The sequence below is a fragment of the Alosa alosa genome, chromosome 10 (genome assembly GCF_017589495.1).
Source record: "Alosa alosa isolate M-15738 ecotype Scorff River chromosome 10, AALO_Geno_1.1, whole genome shotgun sequence".
Classification (NCBI taxonomy): domain Eukaryota; kingdom Metazoa; phylum Chordata; class Actinopteri; order Clupeiformes; family Clupeidae; genus Alosa; species Alosa alosa.
In genome coordinates, this window is record NC_063198.1 from 27,466,579 (window position 1) to 27,489,058 (window position 22,480).

Sequence of the window (22,480 nt, forward strand, 5' to 3'; positions counted from 1 at the left end):
GTGGACGTTTGAGGCCCCAGAGTTATCTAGCGGCACGTGCCTCGCTTGCCGACTGTCAGACGGGGGAGCTGCTCAGTGGAAACAGCATTTCCTGGGAGCCGGGGCTCCTTCGACGCCTTCCAAGAAAAATATGTGTGTGATTGGCAGAAAAGGAAGAGAGAGAGAGAGAGAGAGAGAGAGAGAGAGAGAGAGAGAGAGAGAGAGAGAGAGAGAGAGAGAGAGAGAGAGAGAGAGAGAGAGAGAGAGAGAGAGAGAGAGAGAGAGAGAGAGAGAGAGAGAGAGAGAGAGAGAGAGAGAGAGAGAGAGAGAGAGAGAGAGAGCTGGCTTCTTTCCCTGTGACTGTCCCATGGGAGTGGAGCAGGCAGACTGACTGACCATGCTTTGGATCTCTCCTCCCCTCAGCGCTCTCAGAGACAGGAGGCGTTCGCTATTTCAGCAGGGCCATCAGGCTCGCCTCAGAGCTCAAGACCCATCCTCATTAGAACTCTCCAAATCACCCCTCAGTAACTAAGCAGGACGTCAGAAGGAACTGAAAATGTCACAGCCCGTATTCATTCAAGTTCATTTAGCTTTCTGCTACGACTATCCTAAGTCACACTAAATGTTTCTCTGTTGCTATGGCTGATGTCAATTCTCATGCATACATCCAGCAGTTAAAGGGAAACTTGGCAGGATTTCCCCCTCTGCTGAAGAAATTGTGCATTATGCTATTTCAAACTGTGGGAAAAGGTAACGATAAAGCACATGGATTTGTTTATAAGCTAGCGAACGGTTAGCATAAGTTTTGCAGAACTATGTGGATGTTACAAGGTAAGAAACACGATTTAAAACGAGTTTCTTGTTTCTCACTTCTCTTTCCAGGACGGTAGTCTCAATGTTGCAAGGTTGGTTTTCTGCCTGGGGACACTAGGCGCAGCAGGGAAAGTCACCATTTTCACCGGAACAGGTCATTTAACCATCAAAATGATTTCTAAATGGGTTTATTACGTTGAAATAGTTGCCAAGTTCACCTTTAAGAGCTACTTTTAGCCTGAAGATTCTTTATGAATATGGATCGAAATCTCTATAGTGACCCATATCCCCACACAATGTGATGCCTGAGCATTCAAACTGTTGCACAAATGAATAGGTGAGCAGTACAGAGATCATGTATGTATGCGGACGTCTCACTCCTCTACCCACCAGCCCCCAGTCTGTCTGTCTGTCTGCAAGGGAAGTGTGTGCCTAAAGTTATCAGACATTTACTAAGCTATAATATACCCAGTTAGGCTGTTGTGAATTCCAAAAGAGTCAAGTGCATGTCTGAATTTCGGCACGGTGAGTGAGAACTTAGACACCCTACATGGGGTAGCGGGTAGAAGAGCCACAGTCCACACTCCACATACATACTCTGGGTTTTAAGTTCCGTCTCTGTCTGTCTGTGTGTCTTACCCTCCTCAGAGAGCTGGTGCTCCTTGGTCTCCTGGTCCATCTGCTGGCACCAGCCCTCCATGCGGCCCGTCTCGGCCTGCAGGAGCTTGAGGAACCAGTGGCCGTCGCGCCGGCACGCTGGCGGTCCTCCGGAGCCCTGGTCGGGCCCCACCGAGCCGTTACCGCTGCCGGACTCCAGCCAGGGTTCGGGCGGCGGCAGCGAGGACGGGTCCAGCGCCGGGTCCAGGCTCTCGGAGAACGACGACGAGGAGCTGCGCGTGGCCGAGCGGCTGGTCAGCAGCTGTCGCGCCGGGCCGCTGGTGGTGACCGCCTCATCGTCGTGGTCACCGTTGTCGAGGGAGAGTTGTGACTGCGGCTGCTGCTGGCCGACGGGGGGCGGTGGCGGCGAGTCGGCCACCTGGCTGCTGCTGTTGACCATGGTCTTTTTTCGCCGGGCTTGGGCGCCGGAGCAGGGGTCGGGGCAGAGTCCTGGGATTCCGTGTCGGTCTCTTGTTTGGACGCCATGCTGCTTGAGCGGCTGAGTCTAAGGGAGGATGGACACACAGACACACACACAGACACACACACACACAGACACACACACAGAGACACACACAGAGACACACACAGAGACACACACAGAGACAAAGAGTGTAATGGTCAGTTGGGATATTGCTCCATTCCTCCCTGGCTAGCCTGACCGCCAGCTGACCTTGGCAAGCTGAGCATCCACTTCCTACAGGGCAGGAAGCAGCTGGCAAGACTGACAGGAACTGCACACTCATTCTTAAAAACGTCTGCGTAACGTCAGGCCTACAACTCACATCAGGAATCAAGACCAAGACTTTACACAGGTCTTTTTGTGTTTATTGAGTCATACTTTTATTGAGTGGCTTATTGTTTTTTTTTTTTTTTGGTGCCAATTTGACTATGCAATACTTTTAGTCAACTGCTGTTGTAAAAACGCTTTATAAATAAACCTGACTTGACTAAGATTTCAAATTTGAACTACAGACATGTGGATATGCAGTGCTGAACGAATCTTTTTTTTTTTTTTTTTTTCGTATATTTTTTCGGGCTTTTTGCCTTTATTTGTATAGGACAGTGAAGAGTGAGACAGGAAGTAAGTGGGAGAGAGAGATGGGGTGGGATTGGGAAATGACCGCAGGTCGGATTTGAACCTGGGTCCCCGTGGGCACTCAAGACCCGGTACCACAGCTCCCCCAGAACCAATCATTTCTGCTCCAGGGCGATCAAGACGGAGAGTTGCAGCTGGATGTTACTCAGCCAGCATCCTTAGTTTTTCAGTCCAAGGCTAAAATGACCAGCACAAAGCAGCACAACTATTCAAATTCCTCACACACCCTGTTCCTGTCATTTGCAAAGTGCATGCAAACTACAGGGAAATGTTTGTGGACAAAAGGGGGGGACTTTGTGGTGTGTGTGATTGAATTGTTTTTGAGCAAGAATGGGATGGTGAAGGGGGGCGACCGCACGAAACAGGAAGGAGGAAGTACTCACTGCCAGCCGTCCTCAACCTGCACTCCGATCGACTGAAATCTGGCAAGTGGCGGGGTCTCGACTCTTTGCACTTCCTGGATGCAATCCACCTGCCAACCAATCAGAGCACAGTGTTCAGTGTTGACATTCCATTACCAAAAGTGATTGATGGCCTCTACAAGAGCATAAAATAAAATAAAGCTGTACCCTCAAGGCAGAGCAACAGTTAGAATTTTCAATTTTCCACATGATTCTTTTTTCCTTTCCTGAATTCATCATTTTCCCTGGTTCCCATTTGTTTAATTTCAGTGGTGAATAATATGAATAATATGTTCAAGCCCACAGTATGCAGAGGACTGGGAACGCTGCATGACCACGCTGCTTGACCACGCTGCATGAGCACTAGTGTTAATTTCGTCAGACGAGACGAGAGGAAATATGTTCGTCAACAACCTTTTTTTTCATGACTAAGACGAGACGATGACAGAGGCGGCAGTATTGTCCTGAAACACTGACTAAGACTATCTTAAGATGCATTATTGTTGACGAAAAAAAAGACGAGACTAAAATGTTTTGCATGAAATAAAAAACTAAGATAAAATCTCTCTTCATTTTCGTCTACAAAATGAGAAGACAGAACATCTAGCTGTTATGTTTTCAAAATATTCGAATGAGTTCATACGCTTAACAGCTTTCCTGTAGGCTAGTCCACGTGCTGTTGCTGCAACCCTGTGGCTGCAAACACCTAAACTACATGGAACAAGAACACTGGAGATTTCTGCCAGAGTTAGCAAGCTAACTATAAGCTTTATGCCACAATGCTACATACCCAGAAGTTGAAGGTTCTCTCATACAAATTAACATCCCCCAGAATGTCCATACGAAAAATGTTTATCATGTAATGTCAATTATTTAACTAGTTAGACTGATGATGCAAAGTTTGCTAGCAAGTAAGCTAATATAGAAAGTTAAGCTAGCAGGTTAGCTATGGCTAAGATGGAGAGTCTGATTGGGGAATGTGTTGTGTTTGGAATGATATCGCCATCTAGCAAGCGGAGTAAAACATTAATACTTTGGCCTACAGTGTTTCTCAAACTTTTTTTCAGTTTCAGGACCACTAAACTAACCCTAGCTAAAAAAAAAAAAAAGATTAGACCTACTTCAACAGTAGCCTCTAATTAGTCTACACAATAGGCCTACTCACTGAACCACTTTGCTTATTGTGTGGATTCATACTGTATGATTTAAACTGGCATATCTTACATAGACAGTGTTGCAGAACCGTTTTTACATACAAGTTGGTTCAATATTGCAAACAACTCATCTATATTATATTTTACCACGCCTGCTCAAGGACTACTTGGGATAACTTTGGGACCACCAGTGATCCACGGACAACACTTTGAGAAACACTGGTCTACGAATATGACAGTGGTCCAGTCAAATCTTTTACTGTCTATGGTCAAATCCCAGCCGAGCTATAACTGTATAAATCAGAATGAGTAATTATAACAGACGAGTAGCCCTGTGGACACACAATATTGTTGGAAAATTGAGATGTGTGAAACACTATTTGACTCAAATGGTAATCAGAAATAATTAGTTATAAAAAAAAGACTAAAATGTGTTGACTAAAACTGACTAAGACTAAGATACCTTTAGTTTTCTTTTGACTAAAACTAGACTAAAATGACGAGACTTTTAGTCGACTAAAACTTGACTAACAAAAATTATATTTGAATGACTAAATATGACAAAGACTAAAAAGGACATTTCGTCACAAGACTAAGACTAAGACTAAATTAAAAATAGGTGACAAAATTAACACTAATGAGCACAACTCCGCAGCCACTCGATCAGTCAATCTCTCTTCCTCTCTCCATCTCTTTCTTTGTCTCTCGGTCGGTACCTCTCTCTCTCTCTCTCTCTACATCTCTCTCTCTCGCTCTCCCCTCTCCCTCCCTCCCTCTCTTTGATGGATTGCCTGCTGTACACATTTGACTAGTGGGGGAGGGGGGAGCCGACCGACCACTTTTCTCAACCAACACAGTTCCTGCTATTGCCCCTGATCCAGTGCAGGAAAAACAAATATGCTAAGCCCAAACAACAATAAAAGCTTATGATAGGAATTTACAAAGTTTAGACTTGCAGCAGGAACCATTTCATTACAGAAAACAAACAAAAAAAAAAAAAAAAAACACCACACTTCATATGAGGGACTAATCCTTTATAATGATGATAATGGAGGGCCTTTAGCCCAAAGCTCAGCAGTTAGTGTTTACCAACATCTCACCAAACAACCCTCTGCTGACTGACTGGAGAAAGAAAACTATAGATGCAGACATCCCTTTATGGTAGAATGCTAAGGAAGTAATCAGTCAGTAATTGATGAAATCTTTGAATAGGGCAGTTCCAGTGCTATGGATGTGACAGCTGGACTCATGTTGGTAAACAAAATGCCCTAGAGCATGGACAAAAATAGTATCAGTGAATTAATTTGCATAACTTTTAATGAAACCTTTGTCCTCTGAATACTGCCAAATCCTAAAATTTCATATAATCATTTACATCCTAAGCATACAAGCCATTTTATCAGCGTTATGGACGTGACATAAAATAGACAAGTAATTTAAAATATATTTTTTCTTTTCCCGTTATCACCAGGGGACATGAAACTTGGTGGCCACTCCCGCATCGCTCTAGGCAGTTTTTTGCTAAAAAACTAACTAAACCGTTGCACCCAAGATGGCAAAATGTTTATGGTATGCTAATCTCAAGAGCCCACATTAACCTAGCCCATACCCAGAGGCAAGCACACACACACACACACACACACACAGCCCCATAACACACACACACACACACACACACTTATACACAAATGCAAACTCACACATGCACACACTCATTTACATGCACATGACGACGTCACATTTCAAATTAGACTGTATTAAACAGACAAGAGCGGCAGGCTGAACACATCTGGAATAGGTGGTTGCTACGTTAACTCCAGTTGCAAAGTCAGCCATCCTCACCAGCCAACACAATAATCAAGTTACTTTACACCAACAGTATGACAATTACAGGAAGAAAATCACTCAGATTGTCGTTATCAGGCCAAACGAAAATAGGCTGTTAGTCACTCGAAGTATTTTAATATTTTGATTTGTTTTGCTAACGCTTATGCCTTCCTGTGGTTATGATCAGCCTAATAATCTCTGAAATTATTTTTTTTTTTTTTATCAGCTTTGAGGTAAAATAAAGTCTCCACTCCTGTAAATTCACATTATGTAACGTCCATAACGCACCATTAAAAGGTTATAAAAGTAAGAAAGGGGTACAATTTGTTCATCACACTTACGCTGATATAGCTTTGCACAGACACTTTGGACATTGTCACATCAACAATGTATGTGTAGCATAAACTTTTCCTATAAAACGTTATGGATGTGACATGGCCATGGCATTTGCTGACTTTAAAAGAGATTTAAAAAAAAAAAAAAAATTAAGGAGCTGTGCTCTTAAGGCAAACTGAGCATCACATTGATCTACCATTCCCTTGTCAATCTCGAATTTGTCAAATGATAACAATGTTGTAGTAACATGGAGTCCATTTATCCCCTTTTAAAATAAATATGTTTAATACTGCCATGTGAAAAAATATGTTTCTGTATGGTCACACCATATTTATGATGTAAAAAGAGTGTACATTTCCATCAAATTCAATCAGATAATTCACAAACAATAAAAATGTAGACCTAAATGAATATTTTAACAACAGTTCTATTTGTATGTGCACAACTTTTTTTTCCACGTTAAGGATGACCGTTGCATGGAATTGCCCAATAATCCCCTCAAACAGTATTCCACCTTGAGGCGTTTCACCCTTCACCTGGGAATCTACCACACCTATGTATCCCATTAAAAACCTATTCAAATCTACTGGCATCTACGTTTATATTCAATTATTTAGCTGACGCTTTTGACCTAAAAAGAAACTTATAAATGATGCGGTCAGGAGGGCAATCAAGCTTCTCCGTCAAGGCTCAAATGACCTGCACCACTGGCCACAGGGATGGGGCTGCCCACCAGAGGTGTAAGTATAAGTATAAGTATATATACTTTTTTGATCCCGTGAGGGAAATTTGGTCTCTGCATTTAACCCAATCGGTGAATTAGTGAAACACAAACAGCACACAGTGAGGTGAAGAACACACTAATCCCGGGCAAGAGTGAGCTGCCTGCTAACTTGGGCTTCGAGGGGAGCAGTGAGGGGTTAGGTACCTTGCTCAAGGGCACGTGGCAGCTTCAGCGGCCCACTGGTCGGGGCTCGAACCGGCAACCCTCCGGTTACAAGTCCAGAGTGCTAACCAGTGGGCCACGGCTGCCCCTAGGTGGGAAGACGTCCAGGTTCTGCCCTGTGCTGCTCACCTGTATACCGATGGAGGAGAGTTTCCTGCGGGGCACGGGCTCAACGTGGGGCTCGTCTGCGGTCAGGCCGCCCTTGACCCACTCATTCTGGGCCTGGGGGACGGCGGTGGAGGTGGCGACAGAGGTGGCGACGGAGGTGCGGGCCTCCGGTGGGGAGATGACGGTGGCGGTGGGGATGGCGGCCGGCGGGTCACGCGGTGCGGTCAGCGGGAGCTGCTGGGGCCGCGGGCCTTTGGCGAGGCTGCTGGCCCGCGTGCTGTCCAAGCTGTCCGAGGAGTTGCTGTGGCCCGACTGGCTGTTGGCCTCGCTCTTGCGCTCCAGGTGACCGTCCAGGTAGCCGTCCTGCGCAGACTCGGTGCTGCTCTGCACCGTCACGGAGATGAAGGGCTTGGAGGTGGTGCGCGGGGGCACGGGCGGAGGGGCCACCTTCTTACAGGTGGTTATGCAGGTAGAGACTGCAGGAGGGACAGAGAGAGAGAGAGAGAAAGACCAGTCATTAACCTTTTGAAACCTATTAGACCATAGTCTAACTTTCAGACATGAGCACGCTGATAAACCACACAGGGGAAATAAGTCAATAAACACGGCTTACACAGTCACATTCAAACAAAAACGTCAATACTCTCCCAACACCACTCCTTTAGGAGAGAGAGAGGAAAGGTAACCATACAAAGAACATTTAACGGACATAGAGAGATGCATTATGAACAGAACTGACCATTACCCATCTTTAACAGGAAGCGGAGAGAAACCGCACAAATACAAACACCAGGCGGCCTTTAAAAGGTAGACCCTACCCCGGGCCGTGAGTGGACGCAGCTGGGCGTGGCCTGAGAGAGAGCGCATCCTACCACGCTAAAGACCTGAGTAATTTGATTCCAATGAAAATGCCCGACAATTAGACACATAATGCAATTCTGAACACACAGGAAACAGCCCAGCAGCTGATAGTTGAGAGAACCTCTTTATCAGAAACACACACACACACACAGGCAGAGTGCATATGTTTGTGGCATCTAAGTGAATCAAGAGATTCATTCATTCCGCCCAGTGCATTCTGGGAAAGACGGCAAATGGACAGTCGACAGGAAAGGCAGACAATTAGCGGCTGGCTTTTGAGACGCCTTACCTTGTTAGTGAGAGTAAGACAAGGGGAGAGATAGAGAGAGAGAGAGAGAGAGAGAGAGAGAGAAAGAAAGAGAGAGAGAGTGAATAGCAGAACGCCCTTCAGGAGAGGGAGGGAGGGAGAGAGAGAGAGAGAGAGAGAGAGAGAGAGGAGAGGGGGAGAGAGAGAGAGAAGGGGAGGGAGAGAGAGAAAAAGATAGATAGAGAAAAGTAGAGGGAGAGAGAGAGACAGAGCGCAGCAGGGTCTCTGAAAGTCAAGAGCTTACCTCCCACTGGAATGGCTGAGAGTGCAAGCACTCCTCTTTTCTCCATTCTCTTTCAATCCCTCCCTCTCTCCCTCTCTCCCCCAGCGCTCTGATCTGAGATGGGGGGTCTCTCTCTCTGCTCTCTGATCCTGGCCCTATAAAGCCGTAACCAACTCGCCTCAGACACCAATACTTACTGCAGGCAAACATACTACTTACATTTTAATGATCCTGAAGGGCGTTCTGCTATTCACTGGCCACATTAAGGCCCTCCTCGTTTCAGGAGGTCCAGGAAGCATTTTTTTTTTTCATGACATCTGCATGCTGCTTGGTTAATTTTATATATATATATATATAAAAAAATAAATAAATAAAGCAAGCATTGTTTGTCCGTTGCGGAGATTTGAGAAAGCCTCTCATTATGTGAGGCGAATCAGAGCGCCTCTGCTCCCTGCCATAAATATGTAACCGCTGCATCGCAGGGCAATCAGACTCCTGTGCCACAGTCTGGAGAGATGCTGGAGTGGAGCGCAGATGAACAGTCATCCCTCTGTTTCCCTCTCCTCTCCCTCTCCCTCTCTCCCTCTCCTCTCTCTCCTGCCCCTCTCCCCTCTCCTCTCCCTCTCCCTCCCTCTCTCTCTCTCTCTCTCTCCTCTCTCTCTCTCTCTCTCTCTCCTGCCTCTCTCTCTCTCTCTCTCTCTCTCTCTCCTCTCTCCCTCCTCTCTCCTCTCCTCCTCTCCCTCCTCTCTCCCTCCCTCTCTCCTCTCTCTCCTCTCTCTCTCCCTCTCTCCTCTCTCTCCTTCTTCCCTTCTCTCCTTTTTTCTCCCTCTCCTTTCCCTCTCCCTCTCTCCTCCTCTCTCCCTCTCTCCCCTCTCATTTCGCCCACATACCCTTACATAGCCAAGAACAAGGCCTTCACTGTTGAGCCAGGGCGATAGGGAAAGAGGCATGTGGCAACCTAAATAACCTCCCTAGGCCACACTAAAAAGATGGGACCCTGTCTTTATGAAGGCGCACTGCTGCAACTCATCATGGGCTCCCGGCTCTCTCAGATCCTGACAATAAATAAGAAATTCTGCTACGCAAAATACCTTGTTTTCACGCACACACACAAACACGCTCTGAAGACTAAAGAGCGGAATATGAGTGAGTGCAGAGCAGCATAGAGTGGAGACTGGGGAACATGACTGGCTGGTCAACACACACACACACGGCAGGTCTGCTCACGGCCACTGGGCCCTCTGCATCTGATAACACATGCACTGCAATGAATCAGAAAAACAAGGGTAGGGGTGCTAAAGATGGTCATGATGATCGCCATCTTTCCCTCCCCTTTTCCTCTCTGTGTGTGTGTGTGTGTGTGTGTGTGTGTGTGTGTGTGTGTGTGCGTGCGTGCGCGTTGTATGTCTGTGAGAAAGAAAGTGAGAGTCAGGAGCCAATGTTTATGGTTTCAGTCTGTGACGCAAATACACCGCGGTGCTCATCTCTTTTTCCAGAACCACGGTTAGTTTTCCAGCCCTTATGCAGGCAGGGCTGACGGCCATGAGTGCCATAAAGAATCTGTGTGTGTGTGTGTGTGTGTGTGCATTACATTTGTCTGTTTAGGAGTGTTTTTGTGCAGTGGTGGGGGGCAATGGGGGAAACTGAAGCGGTAGGGGGCTAGGGAGTGGTCCTAGTGTTGGTGTGCACTGGATGCATGAATGTGGTGTGTGTGTGTGTGTGTGTGTGTGTGTGTGTGTGTGTGTGTGTGTTGCCAGCATGGGGAGACAAAGGCATATTTTGGTGGATTTTGGGTGGAGCTGGCAGATGGCCCACTGAGTGTGGTCAAAAGGAAATGATGGTACACAGAGAAATCCCACTGGAATGTGAGGACTTTACGTGTGTTTGTATCATATATCTGAGCATGATAGTATGTGATAGACAGAAATGTGAGAGAGACAAGACAGAATAGAGAGAGAGAGATAGACAGACACATATATATATATATATAGATAGATAGAGAGATATAGAGAGAGATATATATAGAGAGAGATATATATAGAGAGAGAGAGAGATATATATAGATATATATAGATATATATATATATATAGTGCCATAAGTTCTGACTGAGCAAGCCCCAACCACGTGTTTACTAGCATTTGTTCCAGAGGGACCTCAGAGAAATTCTTGGCCTGATGTTTTACAGCACTAAAAATACAAGTCCCCTATTTTGAGGTGAGTCCTCAGACTCACCTCTTTCCCACATGACTTTTTTGGCCTCAATTTCCCACAAAGAAATCTCTGCTGTAATGAACAAAACTGATGTACCTCAATTAAAGCTCTTAAAAGTATTTGTTGGCTGCTGTTTTAATGCGCACCAACGCCACTGTTCGTGTGTGTGTGTGTGAGAGAGAGATGTTTTTACACCCTCTCGTTCCCCTCTCTCTGCACAACGGGTCATAAATCTGTGTGGCTTCGCAGAGGGGATTTGTTTCCCCTGCTTTAGAAAACAAGCCTTGAGCAAACATGTGAGAGAGATCCTGGCAAACACAGCAGGACAAAAGAGAGGCTGTTCCAAACTAGAGTGCTGTAACAGCAACTCATGAACTTAGAGCAGTGACGTAGCCCACACACACACACACACACACACACACACACACACACACACACACACACACACACACACACGAGAACATGACTTATCTAAAACCTCTGTGTCAAGGCCAGAGGAAGATCTGCCAGCAATTCCACGCATACCTGGAGTGAATGCCTGAGAACATCACCACAGTGTTGAGATGCCATCAGCGTGACGGACCTCGAGGCAAGATCTCTCCAATGCCAACCGAGTCCCGAGAGCGCCGAGGTGGCCGTGAGACGAGTGGAAGCGGGAAAAAAAAAAAAAAAAGAGAGGAGCTCTCCCCGGTTTTTTTCGAGGCCCGACAGCCTGCTGAGAAACAGCAGCTGACCAAAAACCATGCAAGCTTCTCTAATGACAACTGCGTTTCGGGCTCACTGCTGATGCAGACTTTTCAGCGCTGCCAGGAACTCATGGAAGGAGAACCCAATGCTGTTCACTTATAAATTCTTAATTAGGGACCTCCGTGACACGCAGTCGGTTGCGTCTTAAACGTTTCTCTTGTGCCTACATATAGAGACAAAGTATACAACAGTGCCCCGATAATCTCGCAGAATGTGTTTGCCAGACCTAAATCTGCCTGAGGATTTGAAGTGTGAAACAAGGAGATCCGTCAGAGAGATAAACAATGATGAGATTGTTACATGTGTGATGATGGATTGAAGTGGCCGATTATGGGATTGCGCAGGAAGAAACAAATAGAGCAGGGAGCTGTCAGTCTTTGGGCAAATATCCAGGCCTCACCAATACCCTTACATATAAGGAATTTAAAAATTGGCTCCACTGACTCTATGAAAGTCTTAACAAAACCAATGTGTATTTGCTGGGTCTATAACAAGAGGCAAACGGGTTGCTCATGCTGACAGGGTGAGCGTCAGGCCAGACTAATGATGAGAGTCAGCACTCACAAGGACACACACACCCGTCATAACAGACAAAGGCGACAAGTTGGCTCCTGTCCAAATTCCTGTCTGCGAGCACAGAGAGCGTGTGTGTGTGTGTTTATTGTGTAAGCGTGTGGCTACAAGCAAACTTAAATCTGTCTTTGTGTTTAATGTGTGAACATGGTGAAAGGCGTCTCCTTCCTCACTCTCCAACCTTACTTCATGCCTTACAAAAGCTCAACCATAAAAGCCAGATAAGGCGCTTCAGGCAATAATAAAAAAAAAAAAAAAACTAAAAAAAAAAACTGAAAACCTCCCACGCGTCCTTCAGTGACGGGCCCTCTCAAGCTCTCTGATGATTACACCAGTGATAATAGCCCTCGCTCCACTCCACTCCACCGCAGCGCAGCTGGCCTAAGACAGACAGACTCGCCCTCTTGTCTCATGACTAACTCTTCCTGATCCACTTCATCATGTGTGCCAACAGTCCCGGCCTCCACAGCAAACAGAGCCTGTGGCCTACAGAACCGGTGAGTCACGTCAGCTTTCTGCGATACCTCACTTCTCTTTTCTGGTGACCGGTCCTATGACATGGCTCCGTTACTATGCGGAGGACACACAGGCACATAGAAACAGACTCAGACACAGACGAGTTCTGGATTAACCCACTTATGGGGTGGCGCAGGCCTCCGTTTGTGCGCTTATCTGATCACAAAGGGGAGAAAAGGGTTGGCACTTGGCGAGACGCAGCGGCAGACACAGGCTGTGCTGTAATTGGTCTGTGAGGGCGTGTTGAGGTGAGGAGAGGACAGCTGAGCTCGAGAGTCAGGAAGTGAGGAAACAGGAAGACGCAGAGTTAAGGACACGAGGACGGCACGGGGACAGGAGGCGTCTAGGAAAAGGCTGCGCCTAAACGCAGGTTGACGACGACAGGTCAAGGGGATGACATACAGTGAATGAATGGTGAAGTGAAAATGCCGTTGCGGCTTAGTGCAGGTCTGCTCCCCTTGCTCGCGGCTCCCGCCTCAAAATCCTATTAAAGCGCAACCATGAGAACAACAGCAAACTACGGCTACAACAAACAAGCTCTTTGTCCGCCTAAGGTTTCCTCCAGTGGAAGGAACTGGGCCAAGGGGGGCAAACTGGGCCAAAGCGGTCCCCCTTCATCAGGAGGATGAGTGTGTCGTTTTGTTTGGGGTGTGAAAGAAAGGCCTTCATGGCCATCTCCACTCCAAGACACTCACAAGGAGAATAAATAAGCAAAAAAAACCCCAGCACTTTCAAGGATTCAACTGGGAGCTACAAAAGTTTGCTCTGTGACGCTTCCTCACACTTGCTCGTATGGAGAGGGCCTGCAGTAGCCGTAGCAGAGGAAGGGCTCGGGCCCAAAATGTCACAGGTGGTGGGAAAATTCCATTAAATCAGTTTGGGTGCAGCACTGAATGCGCAGACTCCACACTTTTTGAGCAGACCCAAACATCAGTCTGTTACATAACGCCCAAACTTCATCAGACAGCCAACAGGGCGCGCGCACACACACACACACACACACACACACACACACACGGGCAAATGCACAGTGTCATAGATGCAGCGTGGCTGTTGACAGCTCAAATGATTACTACATGAGCTGGGGCGACATGGTGAAAAGGTCCTGGAATGTCAGCAGCTCCCGTGGACAGCCATGTTGCCCTGCTGCAGCTGCCATCAGTGGCTGGGAGCAAGCATCTCACACCTGCTCTAAACCGCTCGCTCCCAAGCACACACCACAACTACTAGTGTACGCACACATATACACAGAGAATTCACCACACACATCAGAACTTTCTCACACACACACACACACACACACACACAGAGCTTGTGCCGAAGAGCTGACTACCTTACATAGGCCATACCTGCTCTCTGCTGTGAGGCTTATCCAGCCATTTGCACACCAGCATAAATCAAATCCAACTGCCTCCCTCCAGGGGTTGACTGAGCTAAATAGGACGAGGCCTCTTCTCTCACCAGTGTGTGAGAGCGCGCGGCCAGCTGCTAATAGCAAGGGCGGAGCCGAGCCGTGCCGCAAAAGCCATCAGATCCATCAGGCACACTCAAACGGTCACCATTTCTAAGGCCTGGGAGTGTTTTGAGCACAATGCCCTTTTACTGCAACTGTGGGTGCGTGTGTGTGTGTGTATGTGTGTGTGTCATCTGCCAGGCCAAGAAACATCTGGGAGTTTTTCACTCCATGGTCCTTCATCGCAAGTGTGACCATTTTTAGAAGTGAAAGTAAAAAATAGGTTATGATGGCATAGCCATGAAAATTTTATGGACTAGATATTCCAAAGGTCAACAGTGGAGCGCGTACAGACTGAACATCATGGTGAATGTGTAGATGCAGACTTCAATCTTTGCAGGCCTAAGCTAGAAGCTAAAAAAAATACAAGGAAGCTTACTGGAGAGTGCGCCTTTCAGCCGACAGGACAAAGAATGTCTCTGACGTTAGAGAGACCTTCAAGGTCTCAGCCAGCCAAACTAAATAACAGACCGTGATTGAAAAGGAGCTTAGCTTCAGAAGGCCGTCTCGCTAACGATGCAAAACAACTTCGAAACTTGAAACTTAGAGAAACTCTTTGAGACCTCCACAGTAGCAAGGTTGCCTAGTGAGTTAAGTGGCCAGAAACGAGAGCGGAGGGAAGTCACTCTCCTCGATCTTGGCCTTATCAATTCTTCAGCCTCAGTGAAGAACTCTCATCCCATTTAGACTGGGATCTCTAGAACCTCTAATCACTGATTTCTATCTAATAACAAGGTCCCAGGGGATTCACAGAAAGCCTCACCCAAATGTATCCTTCAGTGGGAGAGAGGGGGGGGGGGGGTTCTGACTATTTAGAAATGTAGGTCATCAACCCTGTACTAAAGTGCTTTTGAAAACACTGGGTTTCCATGGTGGGGGCATTTGGGTTATAAAACTGAGAGCATTTGACATTGTTATGCAAATCATTTTTGCTATGACAAGTCATGCAAGCTGAGGGCAATATATGGGCCAATAGCTTTTGCCTTTGCACTGATGAGCTATGAACCAAGCTAAAGCAACAGTCAACCTGATAACCACCAGCTTGATAAATCAAACACCAACAGCTGCTGTAGGTAGTTGAGCACTTGTGCAACAGGAGTGATTTCAAACTGGTTTTGCTACGGTGGCTTACCATCAACATCCACAGGTTTCAAGTGTTTAGCGAAGAGCCCCAAACCACGCTCAGATTAGAGGATTAGCTCGTGCCTTACTCCCTTTCTCTAGCAGGGGCAAATAGTGACATATTTCTAGGCTAAAAACACCATGATGCTTAGCTGCTGTTTGACGGCTGCTATGTGAATATTCTGTGTCGTCCAAGAGCCTTAAGCCCCATCACACTGTGTACACGGTTTCAGAGTACCATATGCAAATGCAGCTTAGCGACCGAAACTGGCATGACTCTTGAGGTCAATGACATCTTTTGTTTTGTCTGGTACTGGATAAAAGACACACAATCATTAGATACCAAAATGTTTTCTTGCGCCATTTCCCAATGAGCAAAACATGGCAACAACTACATATAAACTTTAAACATGTAGAGAGTATGCTGCTCTCCTATGCTACAAAGCCGCCTATGACTACAGGACTGTAATTTAGCCAGAGAAATGACAAACATTGCCGTTTTACAGGATAATCCAGCCTAAGACGCCTCAAAGCCCAACTTCCTACAGGCAACCATATGGAGGTCTAAGTGTAGCCTACATGTTGAAAATACATGAAATCTGACTGCTTGTACTTACTGTACACTGGAAATAACTCTGCTGAACATGAAGTCCATTTAAAGACTACAGCATTTGGTGTCACAGATATACTACATGGGATACTATTTTCAAAAGATAAATGGGTCAACTATATGTACACACACACACATATATTTATATATATATATATATATATATATATATATATATATATATATATATATATAAATAAAGCTTGGCTCCTGAGGCAGAGGAAAAGTTGTCAGCCTGGTCAGAATGCTTCATCAGCCTTTTTTGTTGACAATTTAAGCTTGCACTTTAAGGAACATTGGTAACCATAGAAATGGCGGTTTGGTAAATTGAGAAGCGACTTTTGTCCTCTTCGTCTCTACCCCCACCCCAGTCCTTTTGGACAAGGCATTACACTCTGCCAGACAGCAAAAAGCTTTCTCTCCATCGCTCACTCGATCTCAGTTGAACTCAGTCATCCTGCAGCAGGGGTCCAAAGCCCTGCCAACAGTCTGTGCCTTTAAGTACAGACAGACAGAGAGAGACACAGAGAGAGAGAGAGAGAGAGAGAGAGAGAGAGACAGAGAGAGAGAGAGAGAGAGAGAGAGAGAGAGAGAGAGAGAGAGAGAGAGAGAGAGAGAGAGACCCTATTTGAGCATTTAAACCACAAATACAGACCTAAGTAACTGGCACGCATCCACCGACCCAGTGCCTGCATCAACACCCTCTTATTCACTCACAACTTCCCGGTCTCATTTCGCAAAGAAACACTACTCTACCATGCACTGACTTTACACTACATCACCATCTGTCTAAACTCCAACACTAAGGGACAACAGACACCACAAGAACTGAGCGTATGCCTTCTTCCAAAGCATTTTTGCGTGGGTAAATGTCACTGCCACAATGTTTTATTCCAAGAGGTTGTTACATTAACTCTACCAACAATGAATGCGATGGGAATCCTTCCTGTAAATGTCAAGCACATAACACTCCGTAAAACAAAACCTCTTTCCACAGCCCGTACCTATAGGCATTTTTTTTTTTACAACAACACCATATTTTAGAGCAAATATCACATCTTTGCAGTGAATTTCATTACCATCTCCACAACAGTTGTCTAGCAAAGCATGCCTCTATTACAAGGTGTGAATGATGCGTCCAAAAACCTACTCTGGAATCACCTTAGAGCCCTTAAAAAAGTTCCTAGGTCTTGCATTTTCTGGACACTGGGGCTTGACAAAATCAGCATTCGCATAGTTTCACATATGGGTTTTTGTGCATCACTGACTTAAAATGAAGCAATTCAAATTTCATAACTCCGCAACTGTGCCATCATGGTGACTTGAGGCATCACGTAATCAGTCACCTCTCGTTTCAGACGGGCGAGCTGTTATCCTTGTAACGCATGTTGTAAACATGACTGCAGCAGAGTCAGAGCTTGCTCAATATTTCATTTGTTTCCGAAGGGCGCAGAGGATGTCGAGATGCCATAAGTGCTTGAGAGACGACTGCCCTTAAAAACCTGCACACACTCTAAAGCTGAACTGGAGATGCCAGAGAGCCAGAGAGCCTCTAGGGAATTAATGCTTTTCCGCTAAGTTACTGATGGCAGGAGAAACGCATAATAATATAACCAGTATCTTCCTGAAGCGTATACAACCGAGGCAACAAACTGCTGATGTTGCATGCTATACGGTCCTGCATAGATTGTGTTGCTCACATGCTGTAATATAAACAAGATTTATGTATTCATTCAGTCAGCAGGCGTAGAGATTATCGTTTTAAATGCAACATCCACATACTGTCCACTTCCAATTCGCTGCAATGACTACAGTAAGGTGCCAGTACAAGTAGTAACCTTCTAGAGTGCTGACACTCCTAATTTGAATGTTTCTTTTGCAAGTATTTTCATCCTTTTGAACTCTTGTCAGTGAGAAATCTTATTGCAAATCCATAACAGATATGTAACAATATCAACACCAAAAATAACTACAAATCTACTGACCTGGATAAATATTTATGAATGGATGATGCTGGGAACTTTTGCACATATCCAGATCAGCAGCTTGGCCAAGCTCGTGAGTCAAAGGAGGCAACATTATGTTGCTCTTGACAACAAGAATTATCTACCTTACAGAAAAACTGAAGCCATTTTATTATCTTGGGTCACTATGAAACAAAACACCCAAAACAACCGTTTCCATTGTACTTTTTCTGCCTTGATGGGCACTGAACAAATGATTAGGCCTAAGTTCCACAAGAACATAGTGTTACAACGTAGTAGGATTTTGAACTGCAAAGGACCAACCATTTAAGACCAAGCATAATTTGTGTGGTTTGGTATTTTCACAGCTTTACGTGAACACAGCTAATGCAATTTAGAGCAACTGTCAAAGTTCAAAGACTTCATTAGCCACCAGGAACCAACTTTCCAAACTCCAATGCAAACAAAACGCAAATCCCAGGCAGGTGTGATACACTTGCGCACGAGACGTTCAGCTGCGCAAGGTCTTCAAGTGCAAAACATTTACTAAAAAAGGTAACATGGTTATTAAAAGGATATTGCTCATTCGATACACTCACCATGCTATCCCGATAGTCTTTATTTAACATTACACCAAAATAACGCTGGCGGAATCCATTTCACTCAGATCCATCCACTTCACTCAGATAGAAGAGGTTTATGTCCTCATTAACAGCAATCGCGACTGTTAAAGTCTGGGTTGTCTCGTAGCCGGGTATGTTTTGTTGAGTCTAGAAAACAGACTTCTGACTCTATTGCCGGGTGTAGGGCGTGTAGAACTAAACGAGGCGTGGCGCCGAGAGGAGAGAGCGCCGCTAAGTGGCTAGCATTGGGCAGTGGGTCAAGTGGATGCCAACAGTATTTATCCACACACAAATAACGAGTGCATCTCATCCAAAACAGTGGTCTAGTTCGTGACCTTGACCCTGATAAAATGCCCGCTAGCTAGGTGGCTGGCTGTGTTGTGTATATTCAGCGTCTTCATGACCACTACCTAGCTTTGCTTGCGCGTATGCTTTTAGAGATAACACAGTGACAGTAAAACTGGAGTTGCCCTCTTATCGTGTTCTAGGATCCACAGGCAGAAGTACATAAGCTAACTCGCTAGCCTCTGTGTTTCTACTAGCCGGGTAGAAGCACGTTCCATCTCCTTCTCTAACGTTAACCAACGTGCAGCACTCACATGCAGAGCTAACGGAGTGCTATCAACCATCACCTGGCTTTCTTACTGACAACTGAAGCAGATCAACCCCTACTGTAAGCTGTTTTAAGTCGAAGTCTGTATCGTGAAAGACCAATACCTTTCCGACTGCAACATGATTTAGATGACCATTCTCAGTGAAACAAAACAATGTCCACTGCCGGACGAGCAGCAGGTACTTATTTGCCCCTGGAAAGTAGAGACATCTGTCACGAGCTAATAGCGATCGAGGCTTAATGAGTATGTTAGCACTGCGGAGGCGATTACCGATTAATACAAACAATAGTGTGGGTTGCTAGTAGCAGCCTTAATGGTAACGTTAACGTTACCAGCATCATTTAGCCACTGGAGGCGGGGAATTTACCAAATCCAAGAAATGTCCTCTCCACGTTGTCTGATGATCAGATACGGCTGAGAAATCTCTTCATTCTTTCGCTGGTCGATTTAACTGCCACGTCGATCTCACAACCAAATCATGTTTGGGTTTCCAGAGAGAACAGTGATTATTTTCAGATGTAATAGTGCCATTAATCGTTATTTCCGACACATCTTGGTCACCGTGGTACACGTCGCGGAAAGAAAGGATCCTGATGGATACGCCCTCGATTGCATTTATTGGAGTAATGTTTGAGGCATTAACAGCCAGCTGGAATCCCATTGGAACATCGAGCTTTCTGTCATCATAATTCGCGGTTTTGATTCGTTGACAGTGTGATTGACCCTGCCTTAAAATCTGTCATGGTCGATGCAACACCCATGTAATACCGTTAAGCCCGCCCTGTCTGACGTGATTGTGTGTGAGAGAGCGTGCGTGCGCGTACTTGTATGTGCGCGTGCGTGTTAAAGTGTGTAAGACAGTGAAAAAAAAAACCAAGGAGGGAGGAATGAAGAGCTGACAGCATTGAGGAAAATACACATACATACATTTCACTTTGATATTTCAATACTTCATAACTACAGTATCATACATGTTAGTTCCCCCCTGCAGCCTAAATGTATTTAACTCAAAAGAGGAATAATGTAAAATATTGTTAGTGTTAATACAGTCTCTCTCTCTCTCTCTCTCTCTCTCTCTCTCTCTCTCTCTGCCCCTGTCTCTCTCTCTTACACATGCACACACACGTCTTTGCTTGGGCCTTTACCATGGTATGGATATCAGTTCTACCAGGTAATCATGATCATCATCATCAACAACAACATCATCATCATCATCATCATCAGTTTCTGTTCCCTACAGCAGGCCAGAACAACTCATTCGTCATCAAAATCACTGGTATGATATTACTCATTTCAGTTATTCATTCACATACTTTTTCACATATTTCACCAGCCTAATCCAGCCACATGAGTCTAGTTGGGGGAAATGTGTAATATAGTGTAGTATCTTTTAAGTATCTTTATTTTGTGTAATATCATTATTTTGTGAAACTGAAGTATGTAGTATCTTTAGTGTATGAGAAAGGAAGACTGGTTTAAGTGAAAGAGCAGACCTGGCAGGAAAGGTCATAGATACGGTTTAGTGCCAGGAAATGTATGCAAAACCTAAAGAATATCAAAACTTAAAGAGTGTATGAATAACAGAATGAAAGGGCAAAGGTGAGGTACTATGGACCCTTTCAAGAGAGTTCCATTCTCAGCATCATAGTTGGCCCCACAAGACTTCCGTTTTAACATTCCATATGTTATCTTAATGCAGAGGAAGTAGATTGGGGCCCAAATAGAACGTTCAAGCATTGTTTTTGTTTTTATAGTTGAAAGGGTCCATATGTGACCTGGTCAGCTATCTATAAACATAGGTGGTAGGAAAGCCAGAGAGTGTCCAGTCTAGGATGACTTGAAGGGGTATAAAGGCTGGACAGCAGCCAGAGTAGGGCAGCTTGTTTCATGAACCAATGCTCAGGTGTGCGTTAAAGCTACACTTCTTCAGTATTCTTTCGCTTTGTCAAAATTATTTTACTGAGTTTGACTCAGTTGATCAGAATTTCACAACAACAATAGAAGACAGTTGTATTAGGAACTGTAATCCATCCTTCTACGGTACATTAACTGGATACCTCTTTTGTTTATGCAAATGATGACTAACTCTCAGGCTCAAAAAATAAATACTAAATCACACAGTGCTGAAGTGTGAGGTATGCAGAAAAAATGCATTTCAGTATAGGATTTAATTCCAAACTCAGTGATTCAGTAAATCTGAATCAAAATGACTAATATTTTAAGACTGTTACAAGATCACAGCACAACTTTTATTGAACATGTAGTGAACTGTGAACAGGGTTCAGCTGGATTCTGGATTCTACTCACCAGTGCTGGTACTGTAGGTCCGTACAGTGGTGGCAGTCGGCGGAGGTGAATCGGAGTCTACTGAGGCTGTGTCGTCATCCTGGGAACAGCCAGCCTGGATAGCCCGGAGGTAACTATGGCTACGGGAGCGGAAGCACGTGGGCATGGGCAGATCCGGGGGCTCCTCTGCCCGGGAGTGGGAGCGAGCGTGGGGGTGGGGTGGGAGTGGGAGTGGGAGTGGGAGTGGGTCTCACCAAACACCGACTCTGAACACGACTCCTCACCATAGCGCTGGCTCAGCTCCATATCCCGCACCTGGAGGAATAGTGACAGGTTAGCGTGGGTCGCTGCGAGATTGGAGCAGGTCCTGAAGCTGGCATGGCAGGTGGAGATGGCCGTGTAGCGGGCACAGAGCGGCATAATGGCTGGGCTCATTGAATTCAACATAGAATTTTAGAACCTTGAATTGTTGCGGAACAGAATCTTATGTTAGAATGTGCCAAAACCCACACCTTTAAGGGTTAAGCATACTCCTTGGGGCGTTTCTTGGTGTTTTAAGCCCCCAACGTTGTCTTCAAGGCAGCGCTGCCTGGAGGGCGCTATGATAGATAGATAGATAGATAGATAGATAGATACTTTATTGATCCTCAAGGGGAAATTCATGGTTAGGCGTGGGTTAAGGTTAGAGTTAGGGTTGGGGTTAGGTTTAGGATTAGGAGCCGTAGTTGAGATGGTGGCAGCGCTGCCTGGAAGACAATGTTGGGGGCATAAAACACCATCAAGCCCTTGGGGCATCTAACTGGACATGTGAGGGTTTACTGGAACATGGTCTGCTCTCGACTCTGAGTTACAGGAAAGGGGAAAGGGGCTGACCATACAAATTCTTTAGACACTTAAAACATACACAGGTGTATCCTTATCAGGACTCACAATGTTTTCAGTCAATAGTGTACTGGCTCCACTTCAAGTGCATATACACACATAATCAC

At 45.5% G+C, this 22,480-nt stretch overlaps 1 protein-coding gene across 1 annotated transcript in view; it reads right to left on the minus strand.

The window, feature by feature from the left end:
* dlgap4b (discs, large (Drosophila) homolog-associated protein 4b) overlaps positions 1 to 22,480 on the minus strand; it is a 146,479-nt gene that overhangs the window by 12,094 nt on the left and 111,905 nt on the right. The window contains 6 exon segments of the mRNA XM_048254322.1: positions 1,432 to 1,890; positions 1,893 to 1,954; positions 2,932 to 3,020; positions 7,342 to 7,796; positions 21,513 to 21,678; positions 21,717 to 21,806. Of these exon segments, the coding sequence (XP_048110279.1) occupies positions 1,432 to 1,890; positions 1,893 to 1,954; positions 2,932 to 3,020; positions 7,342 to 7,796; positions 21,513 to 21,678; positions 21,717 to 21,806 (1,321 nt within the window).